The sequence below is a fragment of the Carassius gibelio genome, chromosome B7 (genome assembly GCF_023724105.1).
Source record: "Carassius gibelio isolate Cgi1373 ecotype wild population from Czech Republic chromosome B7, carGib1.2-hapl.c, whole genome shotgun sequence".
Classification (NCBI taxonomy): domain Eukaryota; kingdom Metazoa; phylum Chordata; class Actinopteri; order Cypriniformes; family Cyprinidae; genus Carassius; species Carassius gibelio.
In genome coordinates, this window is record NC_068402.1 from 37,015,749 (window position 1) to 37,040,690 (window position 24,942).

General features: G+C 36.8%; 1 protein-coding gene across 5 annotated transcripts in view; it reads left to right on the top strand.

The window, feature by feature from the left end:
• lrp4 (low density lipoprotein receptor-related protein 4) overlaps window positions 1-24,942 on the top strand; it is a 78,911-nt gene that overhangs the window by 33,850 nt on the left and 20,119 nt on the right. For all 5 annotated transcript variants that reach the window (XM_052562122.1, XM_052562120.1, XM_052562123.1 and 2 more), the window contains exons 2-19: window positions 211-357; window positions 2,185-2,301; window positions 5,260-5,373; window positions 5,696-5,812; window positions 6,846-6,974; window positions 8,469-8,588; window positions 8,692-8,817; window positions 9,753-9,878; window positions 10,020-10,154; window positions 11,229-11,354; window positions 11,447-11,677; window positions 12,650-12,806; window positions 14,535-14,752; window positions 20,583-20,759; window positions 21,428-21,553; window positions 23,750-23,958; window positions 24,242-24,323; window positions 24,644-24,749. In XM_052562122.1, the coding sequence (XP_052418082.1) occupies window positions 211-357; window positions 2,185-2,301; window positions 5,260-5,373; window positions 5,696-5,812; window positions 6,846-6,974; window positions 8,469-8,588; window positions 8,692-8,817; window positions 9,753-9,878; window positions 10,020-10,154; window positions 11,229-11,354; window positions 11,447-11,677; window positions 12,650-12,806; window positions 14,535-14,752; window positions 20,583-20,759; window positions 21,428-21,553; window positions 23,750-23,958; window positions 24,242-24,323; window positions 24,644-24,749 (2,563 nt within the window). The remainder of the gene's footprint in view (window positions 1-210; window positions 358-2,184; window positions 2,302-5,259; window positions 5,374-5,695; window positions 5,813-6,845; window positions 6,975-8,468; window positions 8,589-8,691; window positions 8,818-9,752; window positions 9,879-10,019; window positions 10,155-11,228; window positions 11,355-11,446; window positions 11,678-12,649; window positions 12,807-14,534; window positions 14,753-20,582; window positions 20,760-21,427; window positions 21,554-23,749; window positions 23,959-24,241; window positions 24,324-24,643; window positions 24,750-24,942) is intronic.

A 24,942-nucleotide genomic window follows, 5' to 3' on the forward strand; every position in this document is an offset into this window, starting at 1 on the left:
CACCTTTAAACCAATCAATAGCACCAAACCATAGCAATAGCAGCAAAAGTGTTTTTGCAATACAATATAAACACAATAAGTGCATCGTACTTATTTTTTGATGCAAGTACATTGTAGTTTAGGTCACTTAATATAAAGTGAAACATTTCCTTTGCATATTTAAACAGCAGAACTTGTAATGGGTGACTCATGTTTTTGTGTGTTTTGTAGCTGTTTTAGGTGGCGCCGAATGCTCATGTGGAAGAAATCACTTCACGTGTGCGGTCAGTGCGTTCGGTGAGTGCACGTGTATCCCGGCGCAGTGGCAGTGTGATGGTGACAATGACTGCGGAGATCACAGCGATGAAGACGGCTGCAGTGAGTCTCTAAACACACTCGTTCAGGAGAATGCAATCACATCATACAAATGCACAAACTCTTTATTTATACATCCTAAAACCGGTTGCTCGGAGGTAAACTTGTTATTCAGTCCTCTACTGAAACAAGTTCTTTTGAATGGTAATGTACATTTATATGTGCGCTGGAGTATCCTTTGTTCAGTTGTTGTAGTATTGAGCACACTTCATTTTACATTGTCAAAGGGGTACACCAAATGCTTTGCTATTGAAACGTTCGGAAATCTCTTTCAAGTGCTGTGGAGTCTGTAGTGGTTTCACACTCAATAAAACAATAACGTGATTTTTTTAGAGAACAAAGAGCGCTGGATGAAGTGAGAATTTATCTACAATCAATTGAAATTGATTGTACATCACAAAGTGCTTTTACATGCACTTTAAATGTCGATTTCAGTCAGACTAAAACCATCATTTGTCTTCATAAACTGTCATGTAAATGCTTTAGCCTGACTGAAATTGTAATTTCCGGACTAATAGCCTAACATAATTGCAGTGCAGCTTTGTCTAGCATGTGAATACAATTCTTGCAAAAAATACATTTTAGCATACTTAGACACTGTAGTGTACTGTAAAATAAAATTAAGTAAAAATACATTGTTTTGGATGCTTGTGTGCATGTTAATTTCAATTAAATTAAAATGTAATATGGTTTAAATGTATTACTTAATGCATGATACATGATTTTTTTTAAACCCACTTAAGACTTCAGTTCATTTCATACGTCCTTTGTATTTAAAATCTGGTTATAAGTTCTGCTGAATGTACCGACAAAGCATTTATAATAAACAACAAAATACTTGATAATGACATTTCTATTGAAACTTGTATGTTATTTATTTAAATATATTTGGAATTGCATGTTTGTAATGAAGTTGCAATTAAGTGCTTTTAAAATACAGTACATTCAAGTACTTTAGTTTAGATTAGATGTTAGTCAACACATCAAAATAAGTGTTTTGCTTGAAAGCACAACAAAAATTAAAACAGTGATTAAGTAAAACTTAAGTTGACATTATTACAAAGTGCGCTTTTTAAAAGTGTACTTAAGTGACATATATTTATATATATTTCTTAACGCACTCAAAATATCTTTTATTTCAGTGTTATCTGTTATCAGTGTTTTATCTGTTTTTTTTTTTTTTAATAACACTTTTAACATTTGAAGTACATTAAAAGTGCACATTCAGTACAAGTAAGCGATCTTTTTCTTCACAAGGTTTTGTTCACCTGCATTCACAGTGTAGTAAAAAAGGGGCTCAGGAATTTCCTGGCTATGTATCAGGAGATACCTGACATCCGTGTGCGGCGGCACAATAGAAAGCATCTTTTTTGGCTCACAAAGGGCACCTGATGGGACTGTATGACCCTGCGGAGGGTGCCGGGCTCAGCTGAGCGTATCCACCTCGACAGGGCCATACAGACGACACTTTTGTCCAGGAGGTGCAGAACCAGCACCAGGAGGATCCCTAACAATGTCCCGTTCTCTGACTCCAGAGGGGTTTCTTCCTCTAAGCTACCATAGATTCCTAATGAGGAGCAACACTGAAGAGCTCACTACACAAAACACACGGGACGCAGAACCGTTATAAGACATGAACTATTTCAGCCAGAATGTGCAGTACAATGAATACACAGTTTATTACACTGTTTTGTGTGTTATATGTTTATCAAATAATTGTGACACTACTATTTTAACCAGATTTGTTTAAATGTCAAAATGTCAAACTTGAAGGTATTTGTCTTTTATTTACTTGTTAAATTGGTTTTGACTTCTCCACCGTTTCTTCAGTATTGCCCACATGCTCACCGTTAGACTTTCACTGTGATAATGGAAAATGCATCCGACGCTCGTGGTTATGCGATGGAGACAACGACTGTGAGGATGACTCCGATGAACAAGACTGTCGTGAGTACATTTCGTATTTGTTTTATAGTTTAAAGACCAAAAACTTTGAAAACCTACAGGAAAAAAGGAAATTCGGTGTGGGATCTGAAGTTCAAGAGCATCTGATAAATGCTTGTTCATACAAGGACAGCAGATAGTGACCATCTTTTCAAGCTACAAAAGGTTCAGAATGATTTTAAGACTCATGCTTTATATTCTAGTGTTGTGGAAGCATACAGCAAGGTTTGGAGAGAAACAAGCCAAAGTGGCATATATTATTGAGTGAAAATCCTGACCTTGGGGAGCTGCTCTCTTGTGTGCATTCATGAGTGCATGCCAGCAGCAGCTCTATCATACAATAATTGTGCTATTATTATTTTGACACCTATTTTCGAGTCGTTTTGAAGCCCAAAGATGGTCACTATTGACTAACTCTGAAGAGCAAGCATGTAACTAAATCCAGGTGGTTGTACAGTCATTAGTAAGTGCGATGTATAAATGTACCCTTAAAGGGAAATGTTCCTTTTTTTTTTTTTCTCAACCTCGTACACAAACAAAGATATTTTGACCAAACAGTTGCTGGCAGCCATTCACTTCCATTCCATTTTTGTGTGTACTATGGAAGAGAATGGTTACAAGCAACTATTTGGTTCCCAGCATTCTTCAAAATATCTTCTTTTGTGCTCAACGGAAGAAAGAAACTCACACAGGTTTGGAAAAACTTGAGGATGAGTGATGACCTCAAGTGTTAGACTGGACAACAACATGGTTTTTGTTGACCTTAAAAGAGGGAAATATGTCTATTTTCTGTCTTTTCTAAAAGTGCGTTACAGTAGTCAATTCTAAATTGAATAAAAGATTATAAAATAGTTTCCAGATCCCTGTATGTGACAACATTGGCTTCACTTTGGCAGTGGTTGTAAGTGGAATAAGACCACAGATGCGCTCAAACATGTCTCCTGCATTTCTTGCGTTGTTCACACAAATTAGAGGATTAGTGTTATGAAAACATAAACAGTTAAATATCTATAGTTAAATATTTATTCATACTCTTGTGCTGCGCTGGAAATCCTTTTTTCAAGACTAATTTGGTGTTCCTGATCAAAAATCACCGGCCTAAAATAATACATTAAATTGCTTTTAAATGTCTCACTATGCTGTGTTATCACCAAACAGTGAATGCATCTTTTTGTCATCTTGTTTTCTTCCAGTTAGCACAGGTTTTGTTTTTCTTTTTGGAGCTGATTGTATGTAGGGCTCATTGATTTGAGCTTTTGCACTTTTTTCAGTAAATCGATGTCGATGTTTGTTTAAAAACTGAGGTGCATAACCTCAGATCACTGAGACTTATAATCTGTCAGGTCCAAAGAAAACCAGTTGATAAAAAGATTGAGTCCAAGATTTAGTAATAACTATATAAATATAACATTTAAGCCTTTTTTGTAGGCCAGTCATTTTTGATGGGGAGCACACAGCAAGTGGTTATATCCTGTGTGAGTAGAGTCAGTAAGACTTAAACCAATAAAATGACTAGCATCTTCAGGACAAATGTAATATATTTTACCTTTTTTCAAACTGATTTTAGCACTGCTTACTAAAGGAACAGCATATGGACCTTACTATTAATGTCTTGTGTTAGTTGTATTTCTCTCATTGTTGTTCCATCTGAATGCTGTGAGGCAGAAAACAGAAGCAACAATAGTCTTTGCATCTGACCCATATTTCTCAGCGCGGCACTCTTGAGGCTCGTCTCTTGATGGGGGGTCTGTCTGCCATAAGCTTTCCATGAATTTTTCATTCCTTTCCACAACACTGCCTCATCTCTTACATTCAACATCTCGCTTTTTCAGCCTTTGTCTCCTTTTGCTTTATATTATTAGTTAATACATCGTGAATTAGTGGCATGCAATCAGAATAGCCCAACGACTGCTGTATTTCTTGTGTATTTGGAATTCATTTTTCATCTTAATTTTGTGAGATAGTGAGATTTTTATTTAACCATATATGCTTATATTTTACTACATAGGAACCATAAAAAAGAGGTATCAGAAAATGAGTGATGGATTTCATTAGATTTGTCCTTTTTTTGATTTGTGTTTTTACTTTAGAGAAATGTTTTCTTTATATGGCAGGTAAAAGAGCAGTGGTGCAGAAATACACCTGTGTGTGTGTGTGTGTGTGTGTGTGTGTGTGTGTGTGTGTCTGGCGCGGCGGGTGGTGTAAATACAAGTAGCATCACGTTTAATGCTGCTGTTCTGGTGTCCCGTACCAGTATCAGTATAATGCTGTGAGCGCCACCAGTGCACGGGATTGAGTCGCTGCAGTGTGTTGCTAGCTCTTTCTGTAGCACTGCTGGTGAGGAGCACAAGGTTAATGTTTAGATGATATACTTTTGAACTCTCAAACCTTTAAGAATAAGGAATAGTTCAACCAAAAAAAAAAAAAAAATCTAATTGATGAATGTATTCACCCTCAGGCCTTCAAGATGTAGATGAGTTTTATTCTTCAGCAGATTTGGAGAAATTTAGCATTGCATCACTTGCTCTGCCGTGAATGGGTGCCGTCAGAATGAGCTGATAAAAACATCACAATAATCCACAAGTAATCCACAGCACTCCAGTCCATCAGTTAACATCTGGAGAAGACAAAAGCTGTGTGTTTGTTAGAAGCAAATCTATTTTAATATATTTCATCCTTAAGCTGTCACTTCTGGCCAAAATACACGTGAAATACAATATTATAGATTTATAGACTAAAAATATTTATAACTATTTTAGTCGGAAAACAATGTTTTGAAGTTATATACGTCTTAATGGATTCATTTCTTGCGAACTGCTTTACTCAACTGTAACAAGACATTGTTGAAGCACTGGAGTGGTGTGGATTACTGTGATGTTGAAGGTAGTCATCTACTGTACGTCTTGAATGAAAATGGTTTGTTTTCAGTGTTTAATCTGTGTTATGATTTTTTTTTCTCAGCTCCACGAGAATGTGAGGAGGATGAGTTTCATTGTCAAAATGGATACTGTATCCGGAGCCTGTGGTACTGTGATGGAGACAATGACTGTGGAGATAACAGTGACGAGCAGTGCGGTGAGATCACATACTGTGTGTGTGTGTGTGTGTGTGTGTGTGTGTGTGTGTGTGTGTACATATGACCTTATGGTTTCTAGCCATCAGTTTATTAAAATATTCAGAAGTTTACCAAACAAGGTTATCTAATCAGGTCTGCACCTGCCTTTTAATTAATATTATTTTTCTTCCAAATGGGGTGGGATTGGGATTTATTTGTTCATTTTTAATTTCTGCCAAGTTTGCCTGAAGGTTTCTTCCAAACAACCTTCATTCCAACCCCAGCAAATAAAATAAATATATTTTTCCAGACTGCAAGAATTGTGCTTGTATGTGTGTCCAGATAAGAGGAAGTGCTCTGATAAAGAGTTCCGCTGCTCTGACGGAAGCTGCATCGCAGAACACTGGTACTGTGATGGAGACACCGACTGCAAAGATGGAACTGATGAAGAGAATTGCCGTAAGTTGATTTTGAGTTTAAGTGCACCTATTTGTCAGATAAACAACCCTTCTTCTATCTATACATCCACTGATCCATGCATCCATCATGCATTATGTATCATCCATCCATCCATCCTTGCATCCATTGATCATGTATCCATGTTTCCTTCTATCATCCATGCATCCATCCACCCATCCATCCTTGTATCTGTTAAATATGCACCCATGTTTCCATCTATTTTGTATCCATCCATCCTTACATCCATTTAACATTAATCCAGGTCTCCATCCATCCATCCCTCAATGCATTATCCATCAATCATCCATCCATTCATCCTTCCATCCATTAATCATGCATCCAAGTTTCAATCTATCAGTCTATGCAGCCATCATCCATCCATCCATCCATTTATCCATCCATCCATGCTTCCATCCATCCATCCAGCCAATATGCACCATCCATCCACGTCTCCAACTATCCGCCTATGCCTCCATTCATCCATTCATCCATCTATGCCTCCATCCATCCTTGCATTCATTAGTCAAGCATCCATGTTTCAATCTATCAGTCTATGCAGCCAACATCCATCCAACATTCATCCATCCATCCATCCATGCTTGCATCCATTATTCATCCATCCATCCATCCATCCTACAGAATCTATAGAACAAAACATACATGGTTGAAACATAAAATTTAGGCCGAAGGTTCAGAAAACTGACCGCTACACATGGAATCAAAGTCATGCAAATTGTCATATTGGTGATGCTAAAGATAAAATGTATGTTTTAGTCGTATTCAATTATTTTAGATTTTTCGGAATCAATTCTGCTCATTCTAGGCCATCCAAAGCTGTGCATGTATAGTGTAAAGAGTCAGTTTCTCCACTTTTTTCATATGCTTGGAACCCATTAATTGCTGCTTGTGACTGTATTTATTTCTGTTATATTTGTTATGTTTGTTTTATTGATGGCAGATAGCTGTTGAGAGGGATGTGTTGGACTGTTTGTGTGTGGGAGTGTTAATCACGTTACATCATTTCTCTCTCCAGCATCTGACGTGATGACGGCCACATGCAGTGTTGAGGAGTTTCAGTGTGCATACGGCCGCTGCATTCTGGACATCTACCACTGCGATGGAGATGACGACTGCGGGGACTGGTCTGATGAGTCGGACTGCTGTAAGGAACATCGCGCTCTCACTCTCTTCTCATTTATTTATTGATTTTTGGGTTTAGAAATGCCTCTTTCTCAACTTTCCTTATAAAAAGCACACTTTAGCATACTTAGAAATAATACACTTTGTAATTAAATTCAAATGTATTATAGTTTAAATTTGTATTACCAATTAAGTGAAGTATTTTGAGCCACTTAAGTAGGTTTTAAGTACATCTTTATGTACTTTCATAATTGTATTGTCTCTGAAATATTGATAAAGTGTACTAACGAATGTACAGACAAGCACATGGAAACTAAACTATACTTTAATGTCATTTTTGTTTCAATTTTAAAATGAAATATATTATTTTTAAGGCCTGGTTTCACAGACTAGTTCAATAAGGACACTTAAGTATTTTTTTTATAAACATGCCCTTTCAGGTAATCTGAGACAAAACAAAGGCGGTGACATGTTTTAAGATCAGTCAGTGCACGTTGTTTAGTTGAAACAGTTTGTTTGTTTTTAGTTGAAACAGTTAATTACAAAGTGCCCTTTTAAGTGTGCTTAAGTGTGTTAGGAATGAAAGTGTCTGTCTTTAAATGCACTTAAAAAGTGGCCTTTTATTTAATTGATATTATCTGCAAGAAAATTATTATATATTTTTTAAATATACATTTACTATTTGATGTACACTACAGGTGTGCATTTAATACAATCAAGTGCACTTATTTTAGTGTTTCATTTAAAATTAAAAAAAATGTAATTAAATGTATGTATTTAGCAGACGCTTTTATCCAAAGCGACTTTCATTCAGGCTATCTATCAAATTTCATGCATTCAGGCTATCAATTTTTATTGATAGCAATAATAAAATATATATATTTTTAACGTTTTTTTAAGACCGTTCTTTGGTAACTGTGTGGATTTTCTTTTGTTTTTGCTTGTTGAATTTTTTTTTTATTAAAATGCTGTAAAGTATTTGATAATAATATTACCTATATTGTGTTGTTAAATCTTACAAAGTATTTTTTTTTTTAATGTAATAAATTGCAACATTATATTCTCTCTCTCTCTCTCTCTCTCTCTCTCTATATATATATATATCTATATATATCTATATATATATAGATATATATCTATATATATATAGATATATATATATCTATATATATATAGATATATATATAGACACACACACGTTTAAGTCCTGCTTTAATGGGTCAAAAATCACTCTGAAGTTAACTGTATTCATTGTAGATTTAAACATGGTATATTTGCATTTAATTGAAAATAAGACACAATTTAGTGTCTGAAATCATTTCATTCAATTCACACTTAAGTGTATTCTTATAAAATAGTATATTCCCACAAAAGTGCTCTTTTTAAAAGTATGCTAAAGTATACTACTTTTCGCAAGGGTTATTCAAGAAGATTTCCTTATGAAGACGTGCTTCATGAGTGTGTATGTGTCTGTGTTTATGTCTGATTTGGTGTGTGTGTGTGTGTGTGTACGCAGCCTCCCACCAGCCCTGTCGTTCTGCAGAGTTCATGTGCAGCAGTGGCATGTGTATCAATGCAGGCTGGAGGTGTGACGGAGAATTCGACTGCGATGACCAGTCAGATGAAAAGAACTGCAGTGAGTAGCTGTTTATTGTGGTATTTGTGTGTGTGTGTGTGTGTGTGTGTGTGTGTGTGTGAGTGGATTTCCCATCTGTCACACGCCTCTTTCTCACCATCAGGTACGTCGATGTGCATGGCTGATCAGTTTCGCTGTACGTCTGGTCGATGTGTGCGGCTGTCCTGGCGCTGTGATGGGGAGGATGACTGCTCTGATAACAGTGATGAAGAAGGCTGTGAAAAGACAGGCAAGGAACATAAAAGCCAATTTATACTTTTTAACTCTTAAAGGAATAGTTAACCCAAAAAAGAAAACTTGCTGAAAATGTCCTTGAATGCCCTCAGGTCATTCAAGATGTAGATGAGTTTTTCTTCATCAGATTTGGAGACCACTCACCACTGGATCCTCTGCAGTGAATGGGTGCCATCAGAATTAGTCAACTGATAAAAACATTACAATAATCCACAAGTAATTCACTTCACTTCAGTCCATCAGTTAAGAATCAAATCCATCATTAAGATGTTTTAAGCTTCAAGCCGTCACTTTTGAGCTAAAATATTATGAGTCCATAATAATGCCTCCACCAGTGAAAAAGTTGTCTGGTAAAAAACATATGTGGGTGAATTTTGATATAAGCGACAATAGGTGATTGACTTTTTATTTTTGCCAGAAGCAATGGTTTGAAGTTCAAAATGATAGATTTGTTTCTTTTTGCTTCCCAAGCTGTTAACTGATGGACTGGAGTGGTGTGGATTATTGTGATGTTTTTATCAGATGTTTGACTCTCATTCTGACGGCACCCATTCACTGCAGAGGAACCATCGCTGAGACACTGATGTGATTCTAAATTTCTCCCCAAATCTGCCCAAAATAGACTTAGTATATATAGATCAAATGAAATGGATTTTTTTTCAATCTTTCAGATTATTTATAAGATCTAGTAATGAATGCTGTGCTTTGGGACAACAAAATAATGCACATTTTGTTAAAACAGGTTAAAAGTGATGTTTTTAAGCATTAAATCTTCGCACCTGCTGTGCATAGTTATGGTTTCTAAAAAGTCTGCTTTGATTGTTTGATAATGTGTAGAAAACATATTCGTATTTTTAATGTAAAAGGGTTATTTACATTTTATTTGCCTTTTTATGATATTATATATATTTTTTACATTCTCCTTCGTAGAAACTCCTCCATGTGCGTCGGATCAGTTCCTGTGTGGAAATGGGCGCTGTATTGGCCAGCGTAAGGTTTGTAATGATGTCAAGGACTGTGAAGACGGGACGGATGAGCATCCACACCAGGACTGTCGTGAGTCTACTAAATGCACTATTACATGCTGTACCTGTGAGATTTTACAAAAGATTAGTAGTGGTAGTTCCTCTGTGATTTATCTTATTCCCTCTTCTTTTCTTTGTTAACATTCGACTGTGTGCCTGTGTGTGTTTATAGGCTCCAAGTCGAGTGAAGAGAACTGCAGTGTGAACAATGGAGGCTGCTCGCAGAAATGCCAGATGTCTCGAGGTCTGGTGCAGTGCACTTGTCACACCGGCTACACATTAACACAGGACGGGAAGACATGCAGAGGTGAGGCCAAAGACAAGAGAGGAAAATAAAGGACAGTTATAAAATGAGAAGACAGCAGAAAAGATTGTTAAGAACCAAAGGGACAAACTTTTGAACAGGATGGCTAGTTTTATTAATCAGTTTCTTATGGGTAAATAGATGCATCATCTGAAATATTGTCCGTTATCTTTATTTTTTATTTTATTTCATGATCAAACATTTAGTTAGAAATTTTTTTTTGGCCCACTTTAGTAGAACTTAAGTACGTACATACAATTACTTCTATTGTCTTTAAAAAAGTTACTCATTGATGATAAACTAAAATATACTTTAATGTAAATTCTATTGAAACTTCATATATCTAAATATATTTGTAATTACACATTTGTAATGTTGAAATTGCCATTTTAATACATTTAAAATGTATTAAACTAACATACTAACTTAAATAATAATATAAGCTTGAATATAATATCAAATGAAACATTGCAGTTTAAATCATAATCAAGTACTTTACCTGTGCTTTAGTATGTTAGTCAGTACATCAAAGTAAGTGCAAAACAAAATATTTTAAAATCAATTAAACATGTACTTTAAAGTAAACCTTTATTTTGTTACCATTACAAAGCACACTTTTTAAAAGTGTACTTAAGTGTGTAAAGGAACATAGTTATGCAATGTCTTTTATTTTGTAAATATATTATCTGTAGTGTTTTTTAAAAATACACTTAAGTTTTGAAGTACATTAAAAGTGGACTCAATACAATTAAGTGAATTAAGAATCTAACTTGTAAAACTTTTGCACGGTACTGTATATTTATTGCACAAGCACAAGAGTGTAAGAAGTGTGACAGTTTAATTTTAGGAGCTTAAGTGCTCACTTAAGTGGTTACTTTTATGCAAGCTTATCAATTTGTTTTTTTATTAAGTGTAGAAATCCAGGGATGTCTCTGGCTTTTCTACATGGTTCACCATAGTGTAATTAGATATTGTTGCAAGTTCTAAATTGTTAAAGGTTAAACTGATTAATAAATGTTTTTTATGTGATGTATTTAATCACTCTAAACGTTTCCTGCGTCTGTGGACTGAATGCAGATGTTGATGAGTGTGCAGATGAAGGTTATTGTAGTCAAGGCTGTACCAACATAGAAGGAGGATTTCACTGCTGGTGTGTGCAAGGTTACGAGCTTCGACCCGACAAACGCAGCTGCAAAGCTTTGGGTGAGGCGGAATATCTTCTGTGAAAGCAGCAAAACGTTGGTGATTTTGTAACCAGGATGACTAATTGAAAAGAAACTGTTCTCTACTTGCAGGACCAGAACCGGTTTTGTTGTTTGCGAATCGGATTGATATCCGTCAGGTTCTGCCGCACCGCTCAGAGTACACGCTGTTACTGAATAATCTGGAAAACGCCATCGCACTGGACTTCCATCACAGCGAAGAGCTGGTGTTCTGGTCAGACGTGACACTGGACCGCATCATGAGAGCCAGTCTGAACGGTAGTAATGTGGAGGAGGTCGTGTCCACGGGTCTCGAGAGCCCAGGTACGGCGACATTTTCACTGATTTATGACTATTCCCAATTAGCTGAATATAAAAGAGCAAGATGCAACAAAAATGAAAAGAAACTTATAGTCAACATGCATTGCACACAGTGTATATAAGAGTGTAGACCGCTGCATTGATTATAACAGGAGTTCAGACTCCTACTAAACTGCACCGATACATGAAACAGTCTAAAGTAGTCAGTGACAATTTCAGTGATAATGGAAACTTTCCAGGATCATTATGTTTCTCACTTTAAGTAGAATTTGTTCAAGGTTTGAATAACAGTTTTGTTCTTTATGCTGCTTAGTTAAAGTCAAAGCTTGCTCAAAAATAAAACTTCTGCTGTCATTTTGCTCACACTCAGGTTGTTCAAAACCTTTATGATATTTTTTTTCTTCTGCTGAGTTATTTTGAATATTGTTTTGGTCAAACAGTTGCTAGTTCCCATTGACTTCCATGTTTTTTTTTCTCTCTCTCCATACTATGGAAGTCAATGTATACCAGCAACTTTCTTCATCTGTTTTAAGCAGAGGAAAGAAATTTATACTGGATTCAAATAACCTGAGCGCGAGCAAATGATGACAGAATTTACATTTTGAGAGAGCTATGCCTTAAACCATTGAGTTTGACAGTTTAGGTTTTGATATCCAGACTTATAAAGCAGCAATAAAGTCATCCAGGAACAGTTCTTGCTTTATTTTTAATGCTTTTGTAGCTTAGATACAAAAAAAAATGGCATGCAATTTCCAAACACAAAACAAGACTTTTATAAAAACTCAGACTAATGAAATTAGTTAAAACAACAACCAAAATCTGTATATATGTCTAAAACATGTATTACAGAGTGATTTTTAACTAAATGGTAGATCAAGTATGTCAAATGTTAATTCAGTGCTTTGGCAAGGAAACAAGGATAATACATAACGTGTAGAAGCAATAATAGTTTTTTCCCCATATTATTATTCTTAGGTGGTCTGGCCATAGACTGGATTCATAATAAGCTCTACTGGACTGACTCAGGGACGTCTCGAATCGAAGTGGCCAATCTGGACGGCACGCAGCGTAAAGTGCTTTTATGGCAGAGGATGGAGAAACCCCGGGCCATCGCGGTGCACCCCATGGAAGGGTAAATAATTCCGACTGTTTTTACTTAAATTATACTATGATTTGCAAATAATGCTGTTTTTCAGGAGGGTTTTCAGCACAGTCTTTTTCACAGTAAATACTCAATACTGATTTTGAAGAGTTACAGCATTTTCATAGTACCCCTCGAGGAAAAGAAGTGCAATGTATTATTGAATGTGTATACTTTAAATATTAAAAGTAAATTTGGTTGCACTTTATTTTAAGGTGCCTTTGTTACAGTGTAATTATATATTAAAGCAATATTATTAATTAACTACATTTATTTACTATATGGTTAGGATTAGGATTTGGCTTAGTGTTACTTGCATGTAATTATGTGTAATTTATTGATATTTTAATAGTATGTACATGTAACGTGTAACAAGAACACCTTAAAATAAAGTGTTATTGTATATTTTTATAATCTGTGCTTGAAGATATTTTCATATGAATAAAAGACCACTTAAGTGACTTAAAAACACTTTCTTAACACACACAAGTACACTTTTAAAAAGTACCCTTTATAATGTCACATGAAAACTTTTACATGAAAATGTTAGTACATTTTAAATAATTGTTTTAATACTCTTTTGTTGTGCTTTAAAGTACACTTATTCTGATTTTAAATGACATTTAAAATGACAAAGCACTTGATTATCATTTCAGCTGTAGTGTGTCATTCAGTTTTACATTAAAAATATTTTAAACATACTACAGTACAACATCATAATTACAAATGTCCAATTCTCAACATATTTTTTAAACACAACACTTTATCATAAATGACTGTCAGTGCATTCAGCAGTACTTTAACCATATTTCAAAGACAACTACTTAATTCCTACTTAAGTGGGTCCAAAAATCTCTCTTAAATTCAGCTAACTGCATTTAATATAAAACTACAACACATTTTAATTTAATTGCAGTTAGCATGTTGTTACTGTAAGCGTCCAAAAGCACTGCATTCAGTATATTTTGTAAAGTTTATGATTTCCATAAGTACTTTAAAAAAATACTTTTAAGTGTACCTCTCTTTTAAAACCGACATCAGATTCTTTCCTCATATGTGGACCCCTTTATTTTATGTGCATGCAAATTCCGTACATTTTATGATTTGAAGCACTGAAAATTGTCCCTGGAACCTCTTTGTTCTTTTGCATTGGGAAAATCCTCTCTTGTGACCAGTTGTTGTTGTTCTGTAATAAGCAATGGTAAGCAGAGCATGAAACCATTCTGGTGACTTCTGGCTAAACTTCATAACTCAATTTGCTTCTAATCACAAAGGCTGGGCAAAAATTTCATCCAGGGACTGTCACAAGGCTTGAGTTGCAGCCGACGCTCATCATGGCTCTTTGTCATAGAGGACAAAGAGGTTTATGAAATCTGGCTTGAATTCCCTCTTCAACAAGATTTAGCCCTTGTTTTCGACCGGCTGTGTGTCCACTGATTCTTACGCACAGATGCATGCAGATCTAGCTGTATGTGAGAAATAATAAGCCTTGGAAAAAAGCCCTATCCATTTTACTGATGGATAAAATGCATGGCACTGTTCTTCAAAAGCACTTATTTTATTAACTTAAATAAAGAGTGCACAATAAATCCTGTCAAAGATGTGAGAAAGATCTCTATCCAATGTTATGTTGTTATCAAAAAGAACAATAATTGTTTGCTTTGTTGTATCCATGGCTGGATAATATTATAAGGATTTCTTATTGCTTATACTCTTTAGGAAGATTTACTGGACCGATTGGGGAAATATGCCATGCATTGAATATGCCAACATGGATGGCTCTAATCGCAAAATAATTGCGGATACACACCTCTTCTGGCCAAATGGACTCACCATTGACTACGCCAGTCACCGTATGTACTGGGTGGACGCCAAACACCACGTCATTGAAAGAGCTGACCTGGATGGGAAGAACAGAAAGGCTGTCATCAGCCAAGGTAAAAAAAATTAAAATTATTTAATTTCTCTTATGCTCGCAAAGGCTGCATTGATTTGATCATAAATACAATAATATTGTAAAATGTTATTAGAATTTAAAACAACTTTTCCATATGAATCTGTTAAAATGTAATTTATAATTTAAGAAACATTTCTGATTATTATCAATGTTGAAAATAGTTGTGCTCCTTTATATTTAATGTAAATCATGATGCATGTTATTTTTCAGGATTCTTTGATCAATAAAGTGTAAAAGAACAGCATTTATTTTAAATATAAATATTTTGTAACACTATGAATGGATTTACTGTAACTTTTGATCAACGTAATGTGTTCTTACTGAATAAAAGGTAAAAGAAAATGTATTCCAAACTTTTTTGAAATGCAGGTAAACTAACAATTTGTAGTAATTATTTCAGGAAACAGGGTTTACGACATCTAAATTCATCTTACGGACAAATTATTATTATTATTATTTTTTATTATTTTAAAACATTGCATGTTCATTATATTATCGATTCAGTTTTTCAACAGCTTCACAGATTTGCAAAGATAGATAAGTTGGTCAGATTTTTCCCCCTGTAGCATTCTGTAGTATTTTAGTAAGGAGTGTCTGATGAATAAATTCAGCTTTATGTCTGATGTGTGATGGAGTGCAACCAGCAGTCTTTCTAAATAGAACACTAGAAAAGAAAGCCTAAGCCTCAGGGTTTGCAGGAACAAAATACCTGTGCACCTGGGAAAGGTGGGGGAATATTTAGACCTGAAAACCGAGCTCTTAAAAAATAAAGTGCAGATTTGCTTACAGTGGTAAATGACAGATTTACTAGGGAGAGAGGCACCAGCATTATAAAAAATCAGGGCGCACACACGGAGAAAAGATATGTTGACTGGAAAAAAAAAGATCAAAAGTGAATGATGATTGAGATGACAAGAGAAAGGTACCAGCAAGGAGGGGGACGGCAGATGGCAGTGAAGCTGGGAACAAAAGATAAAAAAGAGAAGAAAAAAAGCAAACAAGCCTTCTAACTCCAACCTAGCCTTGCTTCTCTACAAAGATAAGATCACAAAACCACCCCACGCTGTGTGTGTACACCTGGGGAAGGGTGAAAGGTGCAGAAAAGGCGGGAGATACAGACAGGGTGGTTACACACCTATAGTTTGGCAGAGGGCCAGGTTTAAAGTAAAAGCCGGAATAAAACAAAAGCAGCTCTTTTACAATGAGGGTTCTAAAAGGATTTTTTTTCACAGTGATGCCATTGAAGAGGCATTTTGGAACCTATAGAACCTTCCAGTGATCAGTTCTTTAAAGAACCGTTTTATTGGTTAATTAAAAAAAAACTTTACACTATAAAGAACCTTTTATGGAATGGAAAGCTTCCATGCACTATTAAAAAATGAAGGTTCCAAAAAAACGGGTTTATGCAACAGTGGCATACAGAACATCTCAGTCATGATTTCTTTAGAATGAAATTAGACACTGGATCATCTAGAGGTTGCTATGGGGTAACGCCTTCTGCATGTCAGGTGTCTGAAGCATATATCTAAAGATGACAATAACTTTGGCCGGCGACAGCCTATGATGTCATTACCCAGCATCATTACAGTATAAAAGGGTGCCGAGAGTACATGTCATCTGCTTCTTTTCTGTAGCTTACGTCCGAAGCATGGCAAGGGAACTAGAAGACACAGTGTCTCGTTCCCTTCTTAAGGAAACATGGTTACATATATAACCTGAGATGCCCCCTATCGAGGGAACTTCAAACTGTGTCTTCTATATGTCGCTATGGGGAATGGTATACCCATGCCACCATGGGGAGTGCATGCCAAAAATCACTGTGAACGCTAAGTACCAACTCTACTATAGCCATGGGATTTGCTACAAGGATGCCTTGATGGCTTTCAGTGACATTATCCCCTTCTAATCAGGGAAGCAGCAAGCGGCCAAAATATCTGATGGCACTGTCACAGAGCTCAAAGAGCGGAGGGCTCGACCCTTGGCTAAGAGGGAGGAACTCCGCTTAACCAAATTGATTGATAGCCCAGGGGCAAAGTACCTAGCTCTCAAGTAGTGAGAAGCACTCACATAAGCTCCCAAGGACCGGTGAGCTCATAAAACACCCTCTCGCAGTGAGGGGAGCACAGCCATGTCCGGGGAGCAGATTGACCACAAATGGGATCAATCCTAGCATAGAGGCAACAGACCAAGGAGGCAACAGGGACGTGCCAAACAACTCCGTATTGTTTACACATGGTGTTTTCGGGAGCAGTGCTCTTGGCTCACAAGCTGAGGTGGTCCCGCAAAGTGGGAGCGATAGGCTCATAGATAACCCTCACAGTGAGGGGAGCATTTCTCAGCTTGAGCAGAAAGCAGTGCTTAATTTGAAGGGGCAGTCTAGAAGGGCCCAATGAGAGACCGTCTCTTTATCTCGATAGCATGGATCCCGTTTAACCAGACCCAAAGAGAACCTGTAGAAACAATGGGACCCAATAACCCATTCATGCATGAAGAGAAACTGCTCTTCAGAGCCGGAGCACTCAGGAAAGGTTTCCACAGAAAAGCATCTCACTTCTAACCAGCTAAGGGGGATCTCGCAGAGGCCCAGCGACTTGGTTGCATGGTCCAGTAAACATGAAGCTGAAGATGCAAGGCTATCATCCAGCCTGGATCCAGTAAAAAAAAAAAAAAGAAAAACGGTCCAAGTATTGCTGCGGAGAAAAGCTAGTTAGTGAATACACACAAAACTAGCTCACATATAACAATAGAGTAAATGAAAAGGATTGTACTCACCAGCCACAGCTCCCAAGCATGACTTATGTTCATGGATATAATATGAAGAAGTTAGAAGAGCACTTGCCTTTTGTAGCACATAGAAACTAAAAAAACATCAAGCAACATCAACCATGCAAGCGCAGGAGGCTCCTACCTAACCTCGTCAGGTGGGTGGTTTTATGGAAATGAAGGGGAGGAAGATGATAGCAGATGTTAATCCCCTCAGAGGGAGGTAAGTAGATATTTCAAGGTTTACTCCGGTGCGGAGGTGTTGGGAATGCCTCATCCGGATCACCTACCTTAAGTCTTGCCTCCAGCCCCAGACAGCATGACCACACCCAACTTTGGGTACAAGAGCACCAGCTCAGTTCAGGGCCAAGCATCAAAGAGGCTTGCAAGCCAACACTTAAGAACAGAGAGTCATACAACCCTTACTGAAAGTAAAGGTTTCAGAAATAGGCTCCTGGAGTGCAGTATAATGTGGTTATCTGATAAGGACATGATATAAATCATCAAACAACTGCAGATAGATATCAACATCATACAGTAACTATATAACCAGAAGGAAATCACTGATAGGAAAGATTTTCCCGTCAGATGCTTTCCATGTTCTGCCCATCAACCATGAAACGTGGACAATGGGCGGAGAATTCTCTGTGCAACAGAAACATGCAGCATGTATTTAACTCATGCAGGAGCTAATCTGCCCACATGCTAGATTACCTTAGAAATCAAGTGAGAATAGAAACCGCTGCCGTGAATGTGTTGCAATTCTCACAAGAGGCAAACGCACTCATGCAAAAGCAATACGAACTTGGGTAAATTGTGAAGCACAAGCCCTGCATTCAATGGCATTCAATTCATGCTTATCCCTCACAAGAAAAAAAGCAATGAATGCAGATTGCTTTCAATTCCCTCGAGAGCTTAATGCGCTTGCTCTTTACCACACACAACACGCAAAATGTTGAGAAACTGGGTATCAGAGCAAAGCCTCTGGCAAGAGAACATGCCCTCCTAGTCGTGCTTAGTTTATTGCTAACATAAATGGTCAGTGTAGATGAATATAGAGGATGACGTGTTCTCCAGGCACCCTTTCATACTGTGATTGTGCCAGGTTATGACATCATAGGCTGTTGCCGGCCAATGTTATTGTCGTGTTTAGATGCATGCTTCAGACACCAGTCACGCTGAAGACATTCCCCCATAGCGACCTCTAGAGGACGCAGTTCGAAATTCTCAGGAAACCATGGTTACATCCGTAAACGATGTTCTATAGACCCTTTTACAGTTGGTAAACAAGGTGACGTATTTGTGTGGGCGGGGCTTAGCTGGAGGCAGAAAGATTCCCCTCAACACTTGAACAAACGGTAGCTAGCGAATTTTCTTAGCTTGTTTTTTTAACAATGGCTGGAGAAAATCTGAATATATCTGCTTTATCTGAATATTTAAGGTCACTCACTGTCCGGGACCGCGATAATTATTTGAAAAAGTTAACTTTAACGGACGGAACCAGATCGGTCGACCCGTACACAATCACTCATTGGATGGACGATCTGACAGGATTACCTCCGATTGAGTGGCCTGACATCTACACTTACCTGATAGAGAAACCGAGCGTGTATAGTAAAGAGAAACTGAGGGCGTATAAATCCTTAGATTAAAGAGTGACATTACAGTAAAATTATTATTAAGTTGTAAATATTTTCTAGAAATAAAAATTCTGAAGACTGCAAATTAATTATAAACTTTCTGTATTTATTCTTTCTTACCATGTTCTTAAATTCCGGTCACCATTAATCACAACAATGTATATAAAATGTTCTCTGTCGATTCTGGCAACCAAAAACACAACAAGACGACATTTTAAGCTCCTTGAGTAGCCGACCCTGTGTTGATTTGTATTAGCCGCCTCCAGTTTTCCGTTTGTTTTGCCTCCAGCTAGTGCCGTGACGTACCTGTGACATCCGCGCAAAAGGGGTCTATATGGCACTGTTGCATAACGTGTTTTTTTTTTTTTTTTTTTTTTTTCTATTTCATTAGGGTTTTTAGGAGCATGTCTTAACCAGCTTTGAGAAAATCATAAATGTTCCGACCATCTGCAGTGAACTCACCCTCCCCCACCTCAAATAGACTGTTACTCGGAGGGAAAGATTTCTAATCCCTGAAGGATGGAAAGTAGCTAATTAGTGGTTTGAAAGTAGTTTATCTCTGCCAGTCTGCTTTATATACAAATTTGATGTTTTATTTTCAAATTTTATCCAAAATCCCAACAGAGCCTTGGGAAAAAAAGAAGTAAGCTTCATCATACTTTCAAAAGAGTACTTTTTATGGAAATAAAGTGTGAAAGGAATGTAATGTTTTCAGGCACTTGCATGTTAACTACAGTTAAATATATGTATATTAAATGCAATTAGACTTTTGAGTGCTTTTTTTTTTTTTTAAGTAGCACTTAATTATACGTATGTCTTTATGTAATTTCATAGTTACTGTAGCCTTTGAAATATGGTTAAAGTACTGCTGAATGTGTTGACAAGCATTTATGGTTTACAAAATTTCTTACTGAAACCTGAATGTCATGTATTTACATGTATTTGTAAGTACAAATTTGTATTGATTAATTTGCATTTTAATAGATACATTAAAAGATATTACCTTTAAAAAAATTATATTGAATAACACATTACAGTCAAAAATAAGATCAAGTACTTTACATGAGCTTTAATATTTTAGTCAACATTAAAAATAGTGTTCTTTAAAGCACAACACAATAATATTGATTAAAAATCCACTCCAAAGTCAAACTTTTAATTTGATATTACTGCAGAAGTTTAGCTGCTAAAGTATTAATAATGGTTGTTATTAGTCACAGACACGTGCTTGGCACATTTAATGATGTCACAGCTGTGTTTATGGAGTATTTTACATTAGCTTAGAATGCATCATACTGGAACTGCTTGAGCTTTGTACTGCTGTTGTTAATCATTATGTTTTACACAATATGAATGCATTTTAGAGTACAGAGTCTGAATATATATGTGAACTTTTCCCTCTGCCAGGTCTTCCACATCCTTTTGCCATCACCGTGTTTGAAGACAGTCTGTACTGGACCGACTGGCACACCAAGAGTATCAACAGTGCAAACAAGTTTACTGGCAAGAACCAAGAGGTCATCCGAAACAAGCTGCACTTCCCCATGGACATCCACACCCTGCACCCACAGAGACAACCAGCAGGTTAACTAATCATAAAGTCCCTATTACTCGTAGTATAGTATACAATGTTTACTAATGCAAATAAAATTGAACTAAATGCAATCTAGCAAATGCCACCCACCCCCAACCACTTTCATTCCTTTACACACAAATTATGATTACACGAGTAGATTATTCATTAATAAAGGCTTATTTTCACACAATTCCTTGCACAATACTATGTTGTGACCTTTAACCATAGCTCATGATGTGTAAATTAATACATTTTGATGTTTGCACCATAAAGCCAGCTCCTTATTTGGCTTGCTCTGATGTAGTAAACTTGCTTGATAGTGCACCCGGTGCAACATTGAACTTGAGATGTGGCACATTTGGAAACTAGTCTAACTATCCGGTTAGGTTTCATTTTCAAACATGAAAAAGTACTAACCTTGGACATTTTATTACTGCGACTATATTTACCACAAATAACATAATAAAACATTGCTAAATCCACGTTAATCTGTTTCTGATAAAACGGAACATGCTTTTAGTGCCTTCCACTGGTCATTTCATTTTGAAAGTATTACGAAATGAGCAACATAATTTATGCAGCAATGTTGCCACAGTCATGTTTTTCCTCTGACCCTGTGTTGAGTCAATTATGGTAATTTTTAAAGCATTATTTATTTTTCTCTTGTTATGTTTAGGTGGGAGAAACCGGTGCGGGAGCAATAATGGAGGCTGCAGTCACCTGTGTCTTCCAAGTAATAAGACCTATACCTGTGCGTGTCCTACTGGCTTTAAAAAGGTGGACCACTATAACTGTGCCCAGAGTGAGTACTGCTTGTTTTAGTTATTTATCCATGATTTATATTTATCCTACTTTCGTGCTACAACAGTATCCCTTCACCTTAAGGGTACAGGGTAAGGGTATTTTTGTCCTATCATAACAAACATTCATGGAAAGCTTATTTATTCAGCTTTCAGATGATGTGCTTTAGAAATCTCCATTTTAAAAAAATTGACCCTTATGACTGGTTTTGTGGTCCAGGGTCACATATTTTATTTAACAAATCCAGGCTAAATTTGTAATTTTTAGTGCTGTCAAAATTAGCGCGTTAACGCATTCGATTAATTTGATATATTTAACGCGTTAAAAAAAATAACGCAATTAACGCGGTTGCAGTTTTTTTTATTTCCGGTTGTGGCCTATGTGTGTTCGACGTGCAAAGAAATATGGATAAGACCAAGGAAGGACTTTTAGACGGAAAGTTTCAGTATAAAACTCTGCTGGATTACTCTTCAGTCTGCCACAAGAAACATTACTCTTCATTTAGTCTGCCACAAGAAACAGCAACATTAAAATCATGAACTCAAATGTCATTGTTTAAAAAAAAAAAAAAAAAAAACAATGACTGTTGTAACAGTGCGTAAATCAGACCTTTCTGTAACGCTAACGTTAATAAGCTTAAACGAAAATAATGAAATAATTGTGTAGCGGAGTATTTTTTGTACACAGTGCCGCGAACGGTCAATCACTCCTGTACGCGTGCATCACTGTCCTCCTCGCAGCTGCAGCAACTTGCGCTCTCTCTCTTCATCAAGCTTTAAAACAAAAAGGGGACAAAAAGATCATATTGTCTTTGTGCATAGGCTATAGATTAATTAGATAAATGAATATCTAAATTTGTGTCTTGCAGTCTACAGTATTTTTTTAGAACTTAGAAAAAAGATGCTGCAGCCAATGAGCCGCCAGCGGGGGCTGCAGGACGACTCAACCTCCGCAGACAGTTTTTAATGTTTATCAGACAATAAATACTCAAGATTTTGCTTTAGTATAATTTTCGGGACAATTAGGGCCAGATTCGGGAGTCGGGACAACAGTTTAGATTTCGGGACTGTCCCGAATTTTTCGGGACGTCTGGTCACCCTTGCTGAAAGAGCTGCATTACTTCATTAGCTTGAGTCTGACCTGCAGTGATGGGTTTCAAATTTGGTGAGGTTTCAGTCAGCGAATCATCTGATTCTGATCTTGTTCTTGCAGTATTCAGAGTCTGAAGCCAAGAAAACATGTTAAGTGTTGTTGTTAACTGTATTTGATTTTTAACCGAATCGAGAGTGGTGTACACTCACAACGAGTTTCACACACCTTCTCCGGCCACGTTGAGTTGTTGACACTTAACAGTGGGAAAAGCGACACATGCGCTATTCACTTGTATAACTTAAGGGTGAATGGGTAATGTAGTTTCTGCTCTGGGTGGGATGAATTAGGAAGCTTGCATTGTGAAGGGCGCTCTGAAAATCGGCAGTGCAGGTAAAAGATTAAAACCTCTATTAAAACAGATGTCCAAATGAGCGTACCGGTACGCTACAAGCACGTTCTGGGCGCACGGAGAGGTGGCGGTACGCTCAAGAGCTATATTTGGAAGTGGCTGTACTAAGTACCGGTGCGTACTGGCCCACTTAAAGCACTGGCAATGACTATACAGCCCACTTAAAGCACTGGCAATGACTGTACTTTGGAATTTTTTTGCAGTCCACTTAGAATTCAACATGGAAATCATTTTTGTTTTTTATTGGCATTGATTGTTTTGAAATTCAAATGGCACTTACATGCCTGTGTTTTTATTTCTGTAATAAATATGGCTTTCAAGCCAACAGTTAATTTGGAGGATATTGATGGTTTATTGCAGGTATGTTGTTTACATGAGAAAATCTGTGTTACAAGTTAAACAAAAATTCCAATAAACAATCATATTTTGAATTTAAATAGTTTCTTTGTCTTGAGTTCACATTAATTATTTACATTTTACATTTACATATCCAAAAAGTTTCAGTCTTTTAATTGCGATTAATCGCGATTTAATTTTAAAAAAATGTGCGATTAATTAGTTTTTTTTTTTTTATCGATTGACAGCACTAGTAATTTTTCTTTTCACATTGAACAAATTTCTGATTTTGTGACATGTATGTACTGATAAACTTCTTAAATCTGAAGAACTGACAGGAGACCTTTGGTCTTTGATCAGGTCTTGACAAGTTCCTGCTTTTTACCCGAAGGACGGACATCCGTCGAATCAGCTTTGACAGTGAAGACAAGCTGGACGACGTCATTCCACTGGCTGATATTCGAAACGCAGTGGCCCTGGACTGGGACTCTAGTGAGCGTTATATATACTGGACTGATGTCACCACTGATTCCATCAACAGAGCGAAATGGGATGGAAGCAAACAGGAGGTTAGCAGGAATTTAGCCTGAGACACAAAGATCAGATTGATACTGTTGGGCAGTGTTGTGTAAAAAAACAAAAAAATACACTCACATAGGTCTTTTCATGCCACTAATTTTGGGTATCTAGTGTATGAATTATTAATAAACTATAATATTATAAGGAGAAATGTGTAAAACACTGACCTCTGCAGAACAATCAAGCAAAAACTAAACAAATCCTCCCTTATGTAGTAGGTGGTTGTAATAAACTGTCATGTAATATGACCGATGATATTCATGTTGCTTGCAGGTTGTGGTGGACACCAGTTTGGAAAGCCCTGCAGGTCTAGCCATCGATTGGCTTACACACAAACTATACTGGACTGATGCAGGTACTGCTCTGTTATTAATTCATCTTTCAGTTCCTAGCCTCAGATCTACAGTGTATGCCTATTTTCATGGAATAATTTCCATTGTTTAATTCCATTTAAAACCAAACACACATACTACAAGACAAATACTTTGTTTTATTTTTTGAGTTCTCCCTTGCCTCTTCTCACTCCGTTTTCTTAATTCATTGAATGTAGATGCTGGTAGTCTCATGCTAGAAGAGCAGTGACAGGCTTATGCTGCAGTCTGGAGTTTCATGCCAACTAGATATTCAGTTTTTCCAGTGTTATTTAGAAAAAAATTGTTTTTATAACTCTTTTAGGCACAGATCGGATTGAAGTTTCAAACACGGATGGAAGCATGCGCACAGTTCTGATCTGGGAGAACCTCGACCGTCCCCGGGACATTGTCGTTGACCCGATCGGAGGGTAGGTGTTATACAGTGTCCCCCACAAATGCAGATTTGTTTTATATTTGGTTTATATTTGTGCCCGTCTGACCTTCAAACGGTCTCATTAATAATGGAAATGAGAAAATTAAATTTTCAACAACAAAGCTAATTGCTGATTTGTGCGAGTCAACAATCTTTTGTCACACATCATTACTTTATTGGGTCCTTCC